Source organism: Martes martes (genome assembly GCF_963455335.1).
Source record: "Martes martes genome assembly, chromosome: 5".
Classification (NCBI taxonomy): domain Eukaryota; kingdom Metazoa; phylum Chordata; class Mammalia; order Carnivora; family Mustelidae; genus Martes; species Martes martes.
In genome coordinates, this window is record NC_137892.1 from 133,113,837 (window position 1) to 133,128,351 (window position 14,515).

General features: G+C 41.6%; 1 protein-coding gene across 3 annotated transcripts in view; it reads left to right on the forward strand.

Annotated features, from left to right (window-relative positions):
* Window positions 1-660: 660 nt before the first annotated feature.
* Window positions 661-14,515, forward strand: part of OXCT1 (3-oxoacid CoA-transferase 1) — a gene marked incomplete at its 3' end in the record, with an annotated part of 125,471 nt that continues 111,616 nt past the window's right edge. For all 3 annotated transcript variants that reach the window (XM_080803960.1, XM_080803959.1, XM_080803961.1), the window contains exons 1-3: window positions 661-868; window positions 8,924-9,032; window positions 10,145-10,235. In XM_080803960.1, the coding sequence (XP_080660086.1) occupies window positions 791-868; window positions 8,924-9,032; window positions 10,145-10,235 (278 nt within the window). In that variant the 5' untranslated portion in view covers window positions 661-790. The remainder of the gene's footprint in view (window positions 869-8,923; window positions 9,033-10,144; window positions 10,236-14,515) is intronic.

The window sequence follows — 14,515 nt, forward strand, 5'->3', positions numbered from 1 at the left end:
TTTTGGGACTCAGGTGCCAGAAAAATCCTGAAAAATACAGACTTGGATGATGGGGAAGAAGGGAAAGAAGGAAGAGACGGTCCCAAAGGCCCAGCCCTAACCTAGCCTCTCTTGTCCAGGTACAGTGTTGCCCAGGCCTCCCTGGCCACACCTAATGACAGATGGCTTGTGGCAGGTTCTTAAGGCAAAGTTAACTTTACACAAGCCAGGGCCAAGTGTGGGGAGAGGAGACTGAGAAATGGAAGAAACGGGAACGCTGCCCGGATGGGTAAGCGAAGTGGGGGACCTCCAGGGGGTATCCCCTTTGCAGCCCACACAGGTGCCAGGCACTGTCTCGGAAAAGCAACAGACTCCGAGACAGACCCTGCGGCGCCCGAATGCTAGACCAACCCTTACCCCAGACCTCGGGGAAGGCAAGCCCCCGCAGCCCCTCAAGGCTAACGGACTGACGAGGGGTTGCAGCAGCAAGTGCGTGCCGACGCAGCTGCCTGGAACGCGCGGGCAACCGACACAGCCGCCGAAGGGCTGCGGCGCTTCCCCGGCCAACCGCCCGGGCTGCAGCCGGCTTACGCTCCCCGCCGGGCCCCTCCCAGCCCCGCGTCTCTCTAAACCTGCAGCCTCAGTGGGCGAGGGAGGGGAGGACGTCATCGACGCGCGGTCGAGCCTCCAGCCCGCCCCTCGAGCGTCTTCCCTTCCCTCCCTTCGCGTTGACGCGGCCGGGCCCGGCAGAGCTCCCACACCCTCACGCGCGCGCCCCAACGCGTCGCCTTCTCCACGCCCGGCCCGGAACATGGCGGCCCTCAAACTCCTCTCCGCCTGGTCCCCGCTCTGCGCCTCCGCCCGCCTCACCGGGGGCGTCTGGTCCAAGGTAAAGTGCCAAGGAAGAAGGCCACGCGCCGGCAGGACGCAGACGAAACCCCGCGTGGTGCCAGCGTTCTGGCTCCACCCCACCAGTTAGCATCCGTGGCGCCGTCTCCGGGGGCACCGAGACGCGCCACGCCTGCCTTGCCTCGCTGCCCCTTCGGGTGTCCGCCTTTGCGCGGTTCTGCAGCCGCTGCCCCGGGCCGGGCGAGACCAGGCGTAGGAGCACGCGGAGGGGCTGAAAGGGGGCCGGGGGGCGTCTGGCAGCGCCGCGGCGCCCTTCAGGGCTCGCTCGCGTCCTTTGGGGCATACGTCCTCTCGGCTCGCAACTCCGCCCCGCGGGCAGCCTCCTGGGAGGGTGTGCCGGTAGAGGGACCGGCAAGGGTGACGGCAGCAAGGGACAGGTTTGCGCCTCGCGTTGGGGATTTCGGAGCAGGTTAGCTACGGGTCCGCGCACGTTCGCCGCGGAGGGGGCGGATGCTCGGCGTCGCCGGGTTGGAAGGCCGTGCCCTCCCTGTCCTCCCTTATTTGGCTGCGCCGCACGGTGCCGAGGAGAAGGGGAACCCGCACTGGAGCGCTCTCTGGGCATCTTCCCTGTCGCGCGCGCTCTTGTGGCGCAGGCATCCGGGTTGGAGGATTTCCATTTTCAAACTCTTAGGAAACCTTGTGCCGCCCTTAGTGCCAGCTCTCCACCAAGTGGTATCCTGAGACACTTTTCACCGCGATTGTTGGTTGATAAGTGCCCCTCCCCCCCCACCCCCGCTGGACTCTGTCCCTACCTGTACGCCCACGCCCAGGTGGGGTCCCTGTCCGGAGCCCTAAGAGGCCAGTACAGGCCGAGAGTGCTAGGTCCTGGAGGGTGGTTTACCTTGGTTATCAGCGTAACCTTGGGAGCCTCTTCCTTCCTAGGGAAAAACGAAAAGTGGCGTTTTTATTTAGTAGCGCATTAAATAGTTTCGAGCTTGAAAGCGTATCTTGCACGAGGTGCGTACTCTCAGGGAACTGTCGCGCCCCAGTTGCTCTGTCTTTCCTGCATCCAATCTCTGAGAACAGTGAACACAGAGGGACCACTAAGCCCTTTAGGCAAATGCTATGGGATGATTTAGAACTGGGACATTTTATTCATAAATGCATTTTAGGAAACATTTTGGTAATTGCTGATAGCTTTGGATATATAAAGAATTATTAAAAGGGCACTTGACTGACCTTCAGTGACACCCTTGCCGGTGCTGAACCATGCAGACCAGGACACTGCCATACCCTTGGATCCAGGTCAAAAACATTCCCTCTTTTGGTGGTTACTTATTTACCTAAGTGTTATTTACTCACTTTCCTATGGCGTTAAACCACTTCAGAAGCCCAGCAAAACTCTTAGGTCACAGAGTTAAAAATTTGAGGTTTCCCTGTGCCTCACTGAAAGTTCCTATCAGGGTTCAAACTTTGCCCCTTTGAGGTCTGGTTATCATAGGTCCAGTGCCTGCTTTCAGGTGTTTCTTCGTGCTTGGCATTTGGTGCCCCTTACTGCTTATTTAGTCCTTAGATTCTCCTCTAACTTGCCTTATAAACTTGTGTGTGCTTGTTTAGCTTTTCAGATGTATCCATTGACTTTTTTATTCTTTTAAGCTTTTATTTATTGATTTGAGAGAGAGAGAAAGACAAAGCAAGCACAAGGAGGGGAAAGACAGAGATAGAGGGACAAGCAGACTCCCCACTGAATGTGGAGCCCAACCCAGGGCTTGAGCCTAGGTCCCTGAGATCATGACCTGAGAAGTCAGACATTTAACCAACTGAGCCACCCAGGTGCCCCTACATTGACTTTGTAACAAGATGAAAGTTTGTGGTTGTTAGGGACAATATTGTATGCCTCTGTCTTCATCCCACTCAACATTATACACTATTAGCCATAGTATAGACACTCAATACATGTTTAATACATAGATGAAAGAACCTGGGTGGACAGAGGTAGTAACCTTGAGAACTTCTCTGCTAAACATAACCAACAGCCAAAATGAGATGGGGTGTGTGTGTGTGTGTGTGTGTGTGTGTGTTAGGCAAGTCTGTCAAGCTTTAATGAACTAGAATTACCTGGAGGTTTTAGCAAACCAGTTTCTGGGTCCACCTCTAGATTTTTTGATTTAGTAGGTCCTGTGTGGGGTCCCACACTTTACATAAATGAGTTCCCAGATGATGTTAATGCGGTTAGTCTGAGAACTACATTTCAGAGTCTTTGGCATGGACTTAGATTTGAATACACCATCCGAAGTTCTCTTTCTTCCTCCACTACTGTTTCAGAAGGAGCATTTAATACTATTCTCTATTCACTTTGGAAAATTGTTACTGGAAGAAGTTCCTAAAAATACCATTAACACTTACTTGCCTTTCTTCTTTGAACGTGTTTTTTTCCCAGATCTCTCACCAATTCCATTCTCCCCTGGTACAACTTATCATCTATTCCACCTGGATGACACTTAGTCCTTCAAGTTCTTTCTGACCCAAAGTGAACCAGTCATTTTTTTGTTTTGTTCTGTTTTCATTATGGCCAATAGCACCCATATCCATCCAGGGAAATCTTGGACCCCTTTTTTCCTCTCCTCTTCCCTTCACCTCCAGTGGATAACCTGTGTCATGTATTCACCTTTAACTGAAATTTCCTTGGGGATGTCCTTAGCGCTCTTTCCCAGCAATTATCTGATTTTTCCTTTTAGCTCCCCGATGAGATAGTAACATTTGTAATTAAATTTTTGTAATTATTTAATGACTATTACCCTTGCTAGTTTGCAACTTTCATCAGCACAGGGACTATGCCTGAGTGGTTTTTTGTTTGTCTTAACTCTGTATTCCAGTCTTTCATATATTTTATACAAAATGAATATTTTTGAACAAATGGATGAGTGAATGAAAGAATGATTTCCTCTGCCTCTTCCTGTTTCAGGCTTTCATGTGAGTTTTGACATCTCTGTTTCAAAAGCTTTGATGTCCCTTCCTCATTGAAGGAAGAAGTCAGATCTCCAGTGAGGTCCTTAAGGCCTTCCCCAGTCTTTCCAGCTCAATCTCCTTTCCAGCTTGATCTTCACAAGCTTCTCTCCATGGGACCTGCTCCTGCATGTCCCTGGGCTTGGCTCCTCTCAGTACCTTTATTTATGCTTCTCCTCTTTCTGAGTTCCCCACCCTCATTAGTATTTTAACTCCTGGTAAACTCCTCAAGCTTTCTGATACACTGGGAAGAATGCATCATGACTTCACCTCTGCTCCTTTCAAGTGCTGGGCATCACTCTATTGTTAGAATAAAAAGAACATGTATGTTCCCTCAAAAACAGTATGCTACTACTTTAGAGAATTGGCTGAGAGTCAGTAACTCCCTGTGGGGTCCTTATGATTTATTTATTCATGTCGTGAGTGCATAACTGGTAGTGTTTAGTGTAAGGTAAACATGGCACCTTTAACAGATACTGGTACTGTCAATTCACCCTTGACATTGGTAAGCGTTCCAACACATATTACCACCTCCACTTGGCACTGATGCCATATTCTCCTTGCCAAGTGTGTGTATCCACCTGCGTATTATTGCCATTACCTTCCAACAGGGTCCTCTTCATCTCTCCCCATATGGCTTCTCCCCACTTCTGTTTATCAAACTTTTATACTGAAGTGGGCAGTATCAATCTTCCTGTGTCCTGATTTTTTTAACTGCAAGGTAACAAGGTAAATAACACCTGGGTGTACAGTTCCGTATCATTAAGATAAGATTAATTTAAAAATAAAGCAGTATGCTGTATGGATTTTCCCTGAAAGACCTTCAGAAGGAAGTATATATTTTCTTAAAGTTGTGGAGTATTGAATGACAAGAAAAAAAGAAATTTAGGCAAAAGAAAGAACGGTAGGAGTGGTTAGAAAAGAAGGAGATTTTGAATTGGGAAATCATGAGATAAAATTTAGGCCCAACAGTGCAATCAGTCCTCAAATTCTAAATGTAAGGATTTGAACTAGAGGACAGAGGGTGAAGATGGAGAGAATTTTAAAAGGAGAAATAGATTAAATAGAAAAAAAAAGGCAATGTAAGAATTTCGATTATCTCTTATCCTTCAGGACCTTGACTGTTCTTTTGCAGTATAGTCATTATTATTTTCTTCCTCCAATAGTAAAGCAGAAGCTAGGGGCGCCATAAAACGGAATTTTGCAGAAGGTGGGAGAGTGAAAAAACAAAATGAAATGTTACCCAAATGTAAAGGAAGACCTTGGTGAAAAAAATCATCCCCAGAATACATTAGATGCTGAAGCTGTATAATTCATTACTCTTCATTTTTTTAGTGACCTCTGCTGACTTGAAGGCTATTTGTTTATTTATTTATGTAGTAGATGTTGCTTGAATCTTTTCACCTCACTGTTTTAGCATTTTAGAAAGTAAAGGTCAATTAAAGCAGTTTAGAGCCTCACTTTGAGTTCAGTTATTTATGAAAACAGGACACCACCTCTGCTCAGTCTTAGGGGGTGTCAGCAGTTTACTGCTTAACTCCTAGAGGCTGGGAGAATGGGAGAGAATGTGGGCAGAGAGGAAGCCTGTTCAGAAAACAAACCTAGAGGCTTTCTCTGGGGTGCTGCCTCCAGGGCTCCAAGCCTTGAAGATCCACAGGAAACACTCTGGTACAACTGGTTTCAGACATTCTCCTTCCTCTTTGCCTCACTACCTGTGTTTGTATGGCCAGATTGCCCAGTCATTTCTCAATACTTAGAATGGCATACTTGACTACAGACAAAATAAACATGTTAAAGTAATTGTAAATTTTTCAAAACCCTCAGCAAGGATGGTATGGATTAATTTGCTATAGCATAGGTCATGGTAAAAAAAAAAAAATTCTTACTAGAATTAGTAATGCATGCTTGTGTATATAGGTAAGGTAGAGCGAGGGGGTGGGTAGAGGGGGATAAATGTGAAAACTAAAGCCCAGTCAATGGCAAGTTAATTGTACTGCCCTGATGGGGAATGGAGAGGGTTGCATTGCTTAAAGGAAGCTAACAACCCCAGGGCAACTTCTGCAGTTCAAGCACCGAGTGGTGCGGTTCTGATACACCATTACTTAATCCTTACTGCATCCTTAAGAAACAACTGGAATCCTTTCGTAAACTTGAAGTCGGCACCCCTTACACTCAGATTTTGCAATTTTCCCAGTTTCTCGCAATTGTGGCTGAACTGGAATTTGAAACAAAGGTATTTTGACCCCGAGATTACTGGAGTGTGGCCCATTATGTCACACTATTGATTTCTTAGCAAATAGATATCAAATGTCAGTATAACAAATAGATAACAAAAGTCAACAAATATTAACTGAATGTGTGAAAAAAGAAAAAAAAACACCAAAGTTGGGTGTATATTCTTCATTATCTTGAGCCATTCTCACATTGCCTGCAAACATTTCACTTTTATTTCTTTAAGCTTTTGATTATCCGGATAAATGTGAAACACTTGAGTCTTTTCTAAAATACTTCTGAAGTTTTTTTTTTTAAAGATTTTGTTTATTTGAGACAGAGAGAGAGTAAGTCGGCAGAAGAGTAGAGGAGAGGGACAAGGAGACTGCTGAGTGCAGAGCCAGATGTGGGCCTAGATCTCAGGACCCTGAGATCATCACCTGAACTGAAATCAAGAGTCAGATGCTCAACCCATTGAGCCACCCAGGCGCCCCCTTCTGAGGTATTTTTTTTAAGGTGTGGGGCAAGCATTTTAATAATTTCTGTTTGCAATGAGGACACTAATTATCAGCTGGAACAAAGGAACAGAATTCCTGACAAGTCTGTGCTTATATACTTTTTTTTCCCCTTTGTGAATGTGAAAAGTGTCCTGGATCTGTAGGAGAAATGAGTTTTCTCTTAACTTCCTCTCTGTAGGATTCATGTTTCTCAGTTTACAGATAAGTAGTTCAGTGTGATTTTAACCCCTGACTACTTAGGTGTAAAAGAGTTCTTTTATTTTCTTCCTCCTGCTAAGGCCCTGACTTTTCACCCCTTTTTATTTGGTAAGAGATACAGATTAGGATTTGTTTATTTATTGCATGTTTTTGCATCTTTGACTTTTTCCAATTTTATTGAGATATAATTGGCAAAACAATAGTGTATCAGTTTAAGGTGTACAGAGCAATGACTTCTCCTTCACTCTTTAGAAAAGAAGACAGTAGAGTTCTTCATGAAAAAATAGGGCGTTCATAAAGATTTGTTGTCTGTAAATAATGAAATTGAAGTAGGATAAGATTGAGGGCTTTTAAAAATCATGGAGAGGAGCAGATTGTGGTAGAAGGACACTGTGATGAAGGCGAAAATCCGGGATCTGGTCTTGCTGTAACACAGTGTTGGGTACATTTTGAGAACTTGCTCAGTTGCAGAAACTTGACCTGTGAAATGAATTGGTTGGATTAGAATATCTGTCTCTTTCTTTTTCTATTTTTGAACAGATATCCTCAACTTTATTTTATGATTCATCTTTTGGCCTCTTTATTGAGGCTATTGAACTTTTTATTTCCAAGATTTAAAAAAAATATATTTGCATGTGTACCTGTGTGTTTAAACAGAATCCAGTAAGCCCTTGCTACTGAGGATAGGACAGAGAACCAAGCTCTCTGCAGCTTAAGCTTGTTCTTTGGTAGCTCTACCACCATGTATTTCCCACCGGGAAAGAGACAACTGGGAATAGACAACTCTCTTCACCAGAACTGAACCAGGGTTGAATTTAAAGGGACAAAAGTCATCTAGGTAACCTCTACTTTGACAGATCTCATTTGACCTTCAGTATTGTTCTCTTAAAGGAAATAGGCTTTTGTACTATTGGATACTTTTTATGAAAGAAGTTTAGAGGAAGAAAAGAATGCTAGAAACTCCTTAATCCTTTACCTGGACCCCACAGGATGTCTGTCAAAGGCCAATAAGACAGTGTGTGTGAGCCTACATTTGTGAACTTCTTGTGGTGGCGGCATATGGGGAGTCAGGAGCCTCTCTCTTTGCTCCCTCCCTTTTTAGGTTGAATATATAATAAGAGTAAAGGAGAGGTGATAATTATTATGAATGATTACAACATAGTCAACTCTAATTATCTCCTATCCATGTTGTGGATGAGCATAGGGAGGGAAACTGTTTAAAAACAAACTGATGATAAATGTTCACTAGATAACCTGTTATGCGCCTAAACAGGTCACTGTGGTTAAGACTAGCCATGCCTTCCTTGCAGATAATAGTTTGCTGTTTTTCTCAGCATCTATAAACTCCAAGCCTTATGGGCATGGGTCTTCTTGTGTACTGTTCCTTACTTGTTCCCTTAGGAGGCATTTGTTGACTGAAGAATGGGTCAGGGCCCAACTGTGTATTTGTATGTTGGTCACACTGTACCTGATTTCCCACAAAGCAGCAGTCATGTCTTAATATTTACTAAATGGGAATAAACAGCAGAATAGTTGACACATAGTACGTTCTCAGTGAATATTTGTTGACTGAATGCAAGGTTAGCTCGCTATCAGAAACTGATGCTTGATGGCATCATTATTGTGAATCTGAGTCCCAGTGTTATGAGCTGTCTACTTTCAGTCTTTTGGGTGGCTACAAATGTTGGCCACAGAGTTTTCCTTTATACAATGGAAGACATTCATCATGATCACAAGGGAATTCTGGTGATAATCTATGGATAGGGTATGTCCTTCCTACTTCTTCTTCTTCTTCTTCTTTTTTTTTTAAGATTTTATTTATTTATTTGACAGACAGAGATCACAAGTAGGCAGAGAGGCAGGCAGAGAGAGAGAGGAGGAAGCAGGCTCCTCGCTGAGCAGAGAGCCCGATGTAGGGCTCGATCCCAGGACCCTGGGATCATGACCTGAGCTGAGGGCAGAGGCTTTAACCCATTGAGCCACCCAGGCGCCCCTGTCCTTCCTACTTCTAAGATGAATTACTTGCAGCCCCACTCTTTGTTTCAAAGAGCAGATAGTAAAATTATCCTTGTATATATGAAAAGTGAATATGTTGGTATACATGCAAAATAAAGATGTGTCTCCAAATGATGATTCACTTATAATTTTTAAAAATGTTTTAGGGATGTGTTTGCTACTTTTCAACCAGCACGCGTCGCCACACCAAATTCTATACAGATCCAGTGGAAGCTGTAAAAGACATCCCTGATGGCGCAACAATACTGGTTGGTGGTGAGTAATAGTATTATTTTTCTTTTGGTGATGGTAACATCCTTATGTTTGTAGTAGAGTAGGAAATCACAGTCACAAAGCTGTGGAGACTAGAAATGCCAGTTATTTTATTAGTTTATTTTTAGTCATTTATTGCATGTTATGTAATTATTTTATTATGTAATTATTAGTGTCCTCATCTTGAAAATTTAGCAGAGTTTAGCACTTGATGTTTTACTTTTTCCCTTTGTGTTTTTCCATTATTTTGAAAAGCTAAAGTTTTAAATAGTGATGTCTTGTTAGCTTTGAAAACATTCCTAGATCCTTGGGAATTCTGTTTAACTAAAACATTGGCATTGATCTCATCAGCTCTTACCTAGCCACTCCTTTTATCATTCCTCATTTTAGGAGCTAGAAAGCATATAAGCATCTGTCTGTCGTCGAGGTCTCTGGGTTCTGTTGCTGCAGCTTGTTTAGAATGTCTTTTAGAACCACTGTCTCACACTCATTAAACTTGCTGCCTGATTGAGATATATTTTATATATATTATATATATATATGTACGTATGTATATATGTATATATAATTTTTTTTTTTTAATTTCTAGAGCTTGGTTGCAGGAATCTAGGCTGGTTTTTAGGGCTGCTGTTCCTTCATTCATCTGACCAGTCATTGATGTCCGTTTTAAACCCAATACTGTTTGACAAATTGCAGAAATTATAAAGAAATAAAAGTCATTGATCTGGGCTTCCAGTTCTGCAAAATCTACTCAGGCATTTAAAACAAACATGCTTGAAAAAGTAACTGTATAAAGGTTGAATTCTAAAGGTGGACAATAATCGATGTGCAGTTCAGTGCAAGATGTGTGATGTGTAGCTATGTTAACTGGTTGTACCTGGCTTTATTCTTAGCATTCAAAGGTTTTGCAGTTATGTCTGGTGCTATTTAACAGTGCAAAACATTTGGGTAGAGCTGTGTAGCCACTTACTAAGTTGCTGAGATACATCTGTGTATTTTGCTTAATAGATCTAATTATGTGTTTTGCATTTTGTGTGTGTGTGTGTGTAAAAGAATAACATACATTTCTCTGAAAGAACATCACCCTTTTCACAAATTGACTTTTTCACTTACAGGTTTTGGGTTATGTGGAATTCCAGAGAATCTTATAGGAGCCTTGCTGAAGACTGGAGTGAAAGGCCTAACTGCAGTCAGCAACAATGCAGGGTATGTGTGCCTTTAGAAAACAAGTGGCTTGAAAGAAATGACAGTTCTCTATAATATTCATACAAAGTTCATGAATGAAATGAAAAATTTCCTTATTTTATGAGCAGTATGCTCAAGCATGAAAAGATAGTTTTTAACAAGCTCGAGAGTTGGAAGTTACATTTCTTCAAATATTTTTGGTACCATCCATCCTAATCATAAGTAAAGCAGACTTGCATAAATTTATATCTTAGTGTGATGTGCTTTTATTTTTTTAAATTCCAAATGCATTGTTAAAGTTAAAATATAGAATTTCAAATTGAATCGTGCATTTTATAATTTAGAGATGTCCCTTTGTGTTACTGTAAGTCATTATATATAGAGGAAGATTTCAGTTTTAATTTGTTTCAAGTCTTTTGGGTATGCCACATTCTAGATGATATATAAGGAGGTCACTTACCATTAAAAATGTTGCTGGTCTGGGTAGAAGGAGGAGGATATGCAGCTAGCACTTAAGACAGTAGGATCTCATGGCGACACACAGACCTGTACCCCTGGGGATAAAAATATATTATATTTTTATAAAAAAAAAAAATAAAAATAAATTAAAAAAAAGACGGTAGGATCTCATATCAAAATGGTCAACAATAGCTGTAACATTTTAATAATGACATGCACATTAAGATATATTTTGTTATGAAGAAGAAATTCTATTTTTATATAAGATGATAAGTTATCAGCTCTCTTTCAACAATGAAAGACTTGAAAGATCTTCAAAAAATTTAAAAACTAGGGGTGCTTGGGTGGCTCAGTTGGTTAAGTGTCCAACTCTTGATCTCAGCTCAGGTCTTGATCTCAGTTAGGGTAGGTGCAAGTTGTGCCTTGGGCTCCATGCTGGGCGTGGAGCCTACTTAGGAAAAAAAAAAAAAAAAAAAAACAACTAAATTGGCAGTTTAGCCAAGTGCCAGAAATGCAATTAGATTAAATAGTACCAGTTATTCAGGACATGAACCTGATCCTACATTTGTGTTCATTCTTCCTTTGCTGAGTTTATTTACACTATTGTTTGCATCTGGAAGGCTTTCCCACCTCTTCTCTGCATATCTACATCTTTCCCATTTTTCAGGATCCAAATCCAGTTACACATCCTCAAAGAAGCCTTATCCAATTATAGAACTTCTTTAGCCTTCATTGATCTTGCCCCTTTCTGAGTTCCTTTGGAGACTTCTAGCCTTTCTTCGTATACCAAATCGTATTCCTTCTCCAGTATATATTATGGACTGATCCTTTTGCTTAAAATAGTTTTCTCTTCCTACTAGTGCTGGAGCTGGATGGGATTGTAGAGATCATCTGTTCCACTTCCCTCATTTAACAGAGGAAACTCATCTGTAAATAGAGAAGTAACTTGTTCATGATCACTTGATATTTCTTAAACATATCCCTTGCTTTTTGAGCTTACTTTGTATTTATTAAAAATACTTTTGACTACCAGTACTTTTCTAGATAGCTCAGTGCTCACAAGGGGTGGTGTAAGTCAATGTAAATTCTTGATAGAGTAAGTACTGATAACCATCAGAGAATACAAAGAAAGCTCTTTGCACACCCTCACTGACAGCTGATACTCTTAATTAGGTGGATTTAAGGCCTAGAGGTCTACAGGAATGAGACCTTCATTCTGGCCATTAGATCAGGTAAATGAGGAAAACTTAGCATTGCTCTGTTGGGGAAACAAAGATGATTCGGATTGTGGAGTAAATGGAGAAAACTTAGAATTAGAAGTAATAACTGCTTTCTTGGGGTATCTGGGTGGCTTAGTCGGTTAAGCATCCAGCTTCTGATTTTGGCTCAGGTCATGATCTAGGGTCCTGGGATCAAGCCCCTCAGGGGCTCCATGCTCAGGAGTCTGCTTATTCCTCTTTCTCTGCCCCTTCCCCCCTATAATAAATAAAATCAAATAAATAAATAAATAAAATATATATTTTTTTAAAGTAATAACTGCTTTCTTATTTAAGAAAAGGCTTTTTATGGAAGGGTCTTCCTGAATTAGAAGACCTTCCAAAGCTTGGGGCTCTGATTGTCTGTGTTTATTTTGTTTTGTTTTTAGTTATCAGTGAGACCTGTTGCCATGAGGTACCAATTACCTTGTTGTGGAGTATTAACTATTAGTGTTGATGAGATACACCTTCCCCTTTAGGATCACTCAGATGAATTAGGACTTTGCTACAGATTGATTAGGAAAGTAGGAAAAATAGAAAATACACTTTTCACTGATTTTTTAAAGAAGACTTTGACATACGAATTACAAGCCCATAGGAACTAATTTAAAAGTTTTTCAGTATACTATATATCAACCAATTAAATCGGAGAAGTAAGGGAAGAAGAGATGTGTTTTATTAGTCACGCTCATTTCCTCATGACAAGATTATTTTAGATGACAGTTCTTGAAGGTGGGAAATGCGACAACTAAGGACAGCCCAGCTTCCCTGTGGACGCCTGTACGTATCATGTGGTAATACACGTGCCCTGTGCCTGTGGTGACAGTGCTATTACTTATATGTGCTTTATATTAGTCAGCTGTAGGAATTCTGTGAGGACCCAGTGAGCAGTTTTTCACTGTAAATAAAATTTCTGGTTCTGTACCAGTGGTTTCGAGCCAGGAGATAAAGGCAGTGGCTCCTTCGCTGTGCCGTCTTTATTATTTGTTGAGGCAGCTGCAGGTCTGAAGGGCTCAATGGAGAGCGTAGGCCATCTTGTCTGATTATAAGCATTCCCCCACGATTTCATTATTTTGTTTGAGAAGGGCTAACCACTTCTGGGGATGTGTACTTGAACTTCTCTGCTCACCTTGTGGAAATGGGTGTTCATTCACAATAAACTGTGTTGTAAGTTAATGTGCTGTCCAAATACAGCATTTTCTTTTAATATTCTTGATATTATCATAGTAAGTACACACTGTAACTGAGATTTAAGCATGCCTCAAAGGAGGAAATAAGAGAAATACAGTTTGGTAAATGGCTGCAAATTCATTTTTATTAGAGTTTTGTTTTGACAAGAATTACCAATTAATGAGATTTCGGAAAATGAAATTTCAGATTCAGAACATGAAGAATGTTTGTGGAACATTTGTGTCTTCTGTGAAATACTGTTTTGCTTTACATGAATGTATCTCATTATTGAATTCTTGACTTTAGACTTCTTTTACCACTAAAATATTTGAAACCTGAGTTTGTTGTACTGTAAGAGAATGGTCAAATCTCTCTCTCCTTAGGTGTGCTAGGAAAATGTTGGCTACTAAAGGCAAGCAAGATAATCTCTTTGAAAGTCCATCAAAATTACCTTTAATTTCAGAGAGCTACAAGATGTCTTAATGTGCATGTTTCTCTACTAGGTATACACGTTTCTCATTTGTAAAAGATGACCTGTGTCTGTCTTCTCTCTTTATATTGTAAGGGGTTTGCCTTTTTCATTTTTGTATTCTCAGTGTCTGATACACAGTAAAGAAGGGATACATGTTTGCTGAATTTGTGAGCTGGAAAGTTATGTGGCAAGAAAGACACTCTTATTGTAAACTACCTAACAGCATTTTTTGAGGCATAAACACTAACTTTGTACCTGGTCAGGGGGAAGCCTGGGCTGAGCATCTTAAGCACTGCTTGGTTGCCAAGCCAGTTGCTAATCCAAAAAGAAAGCAAAGGCCAAGTATACATAGTTTCCAGAGCCAAGATCAACAAATACAGAGAGGTCGTCTCCAAACAGCTAAGTTCAAATGTGTAATGGGCTGAAAAGCCAAACAGTGATCCATGAAAGAGTGTAATGGGAAAAATCTCCAAAGTCAGTGAATTGGGCAAGTATGTTAGGGTTGGTTTATCATATAGACCTGTATACTTGGAGGGAAGTTTAGGTATTTAGGACTACAGAAAGCAAATGGACTATAGTCACTTTCAAGGATTATTTTATTGTTATACTTTATTTAGACAGGGCTCCAGAGGATATATCAATGGTACTTTCATATTGGGTAACTGAAGAGAGTTTACTAAAGGGACTGTCTTTAAAGGAATGGTCAGGGTTGAGGGAAAGCAGTATGAGTATTGAAGTACCCTGGGGTTAATAACAGAGGAGCGCTGTTACCACTAGCCTTAGGCCTGAAGAATGAAGGGAGGGAGCTGCCAGGACCTCTAAGAAAGCTTTATGGTGAGGGCTGTCCAGTGTGCTATAGCATGGGAGGGAGTCAGGGTAATATAAATCCTGACATCCTTCTTGCACCTGGTCAGAAGCCAGAGAGCAAGGGAGTCAGTCTACAC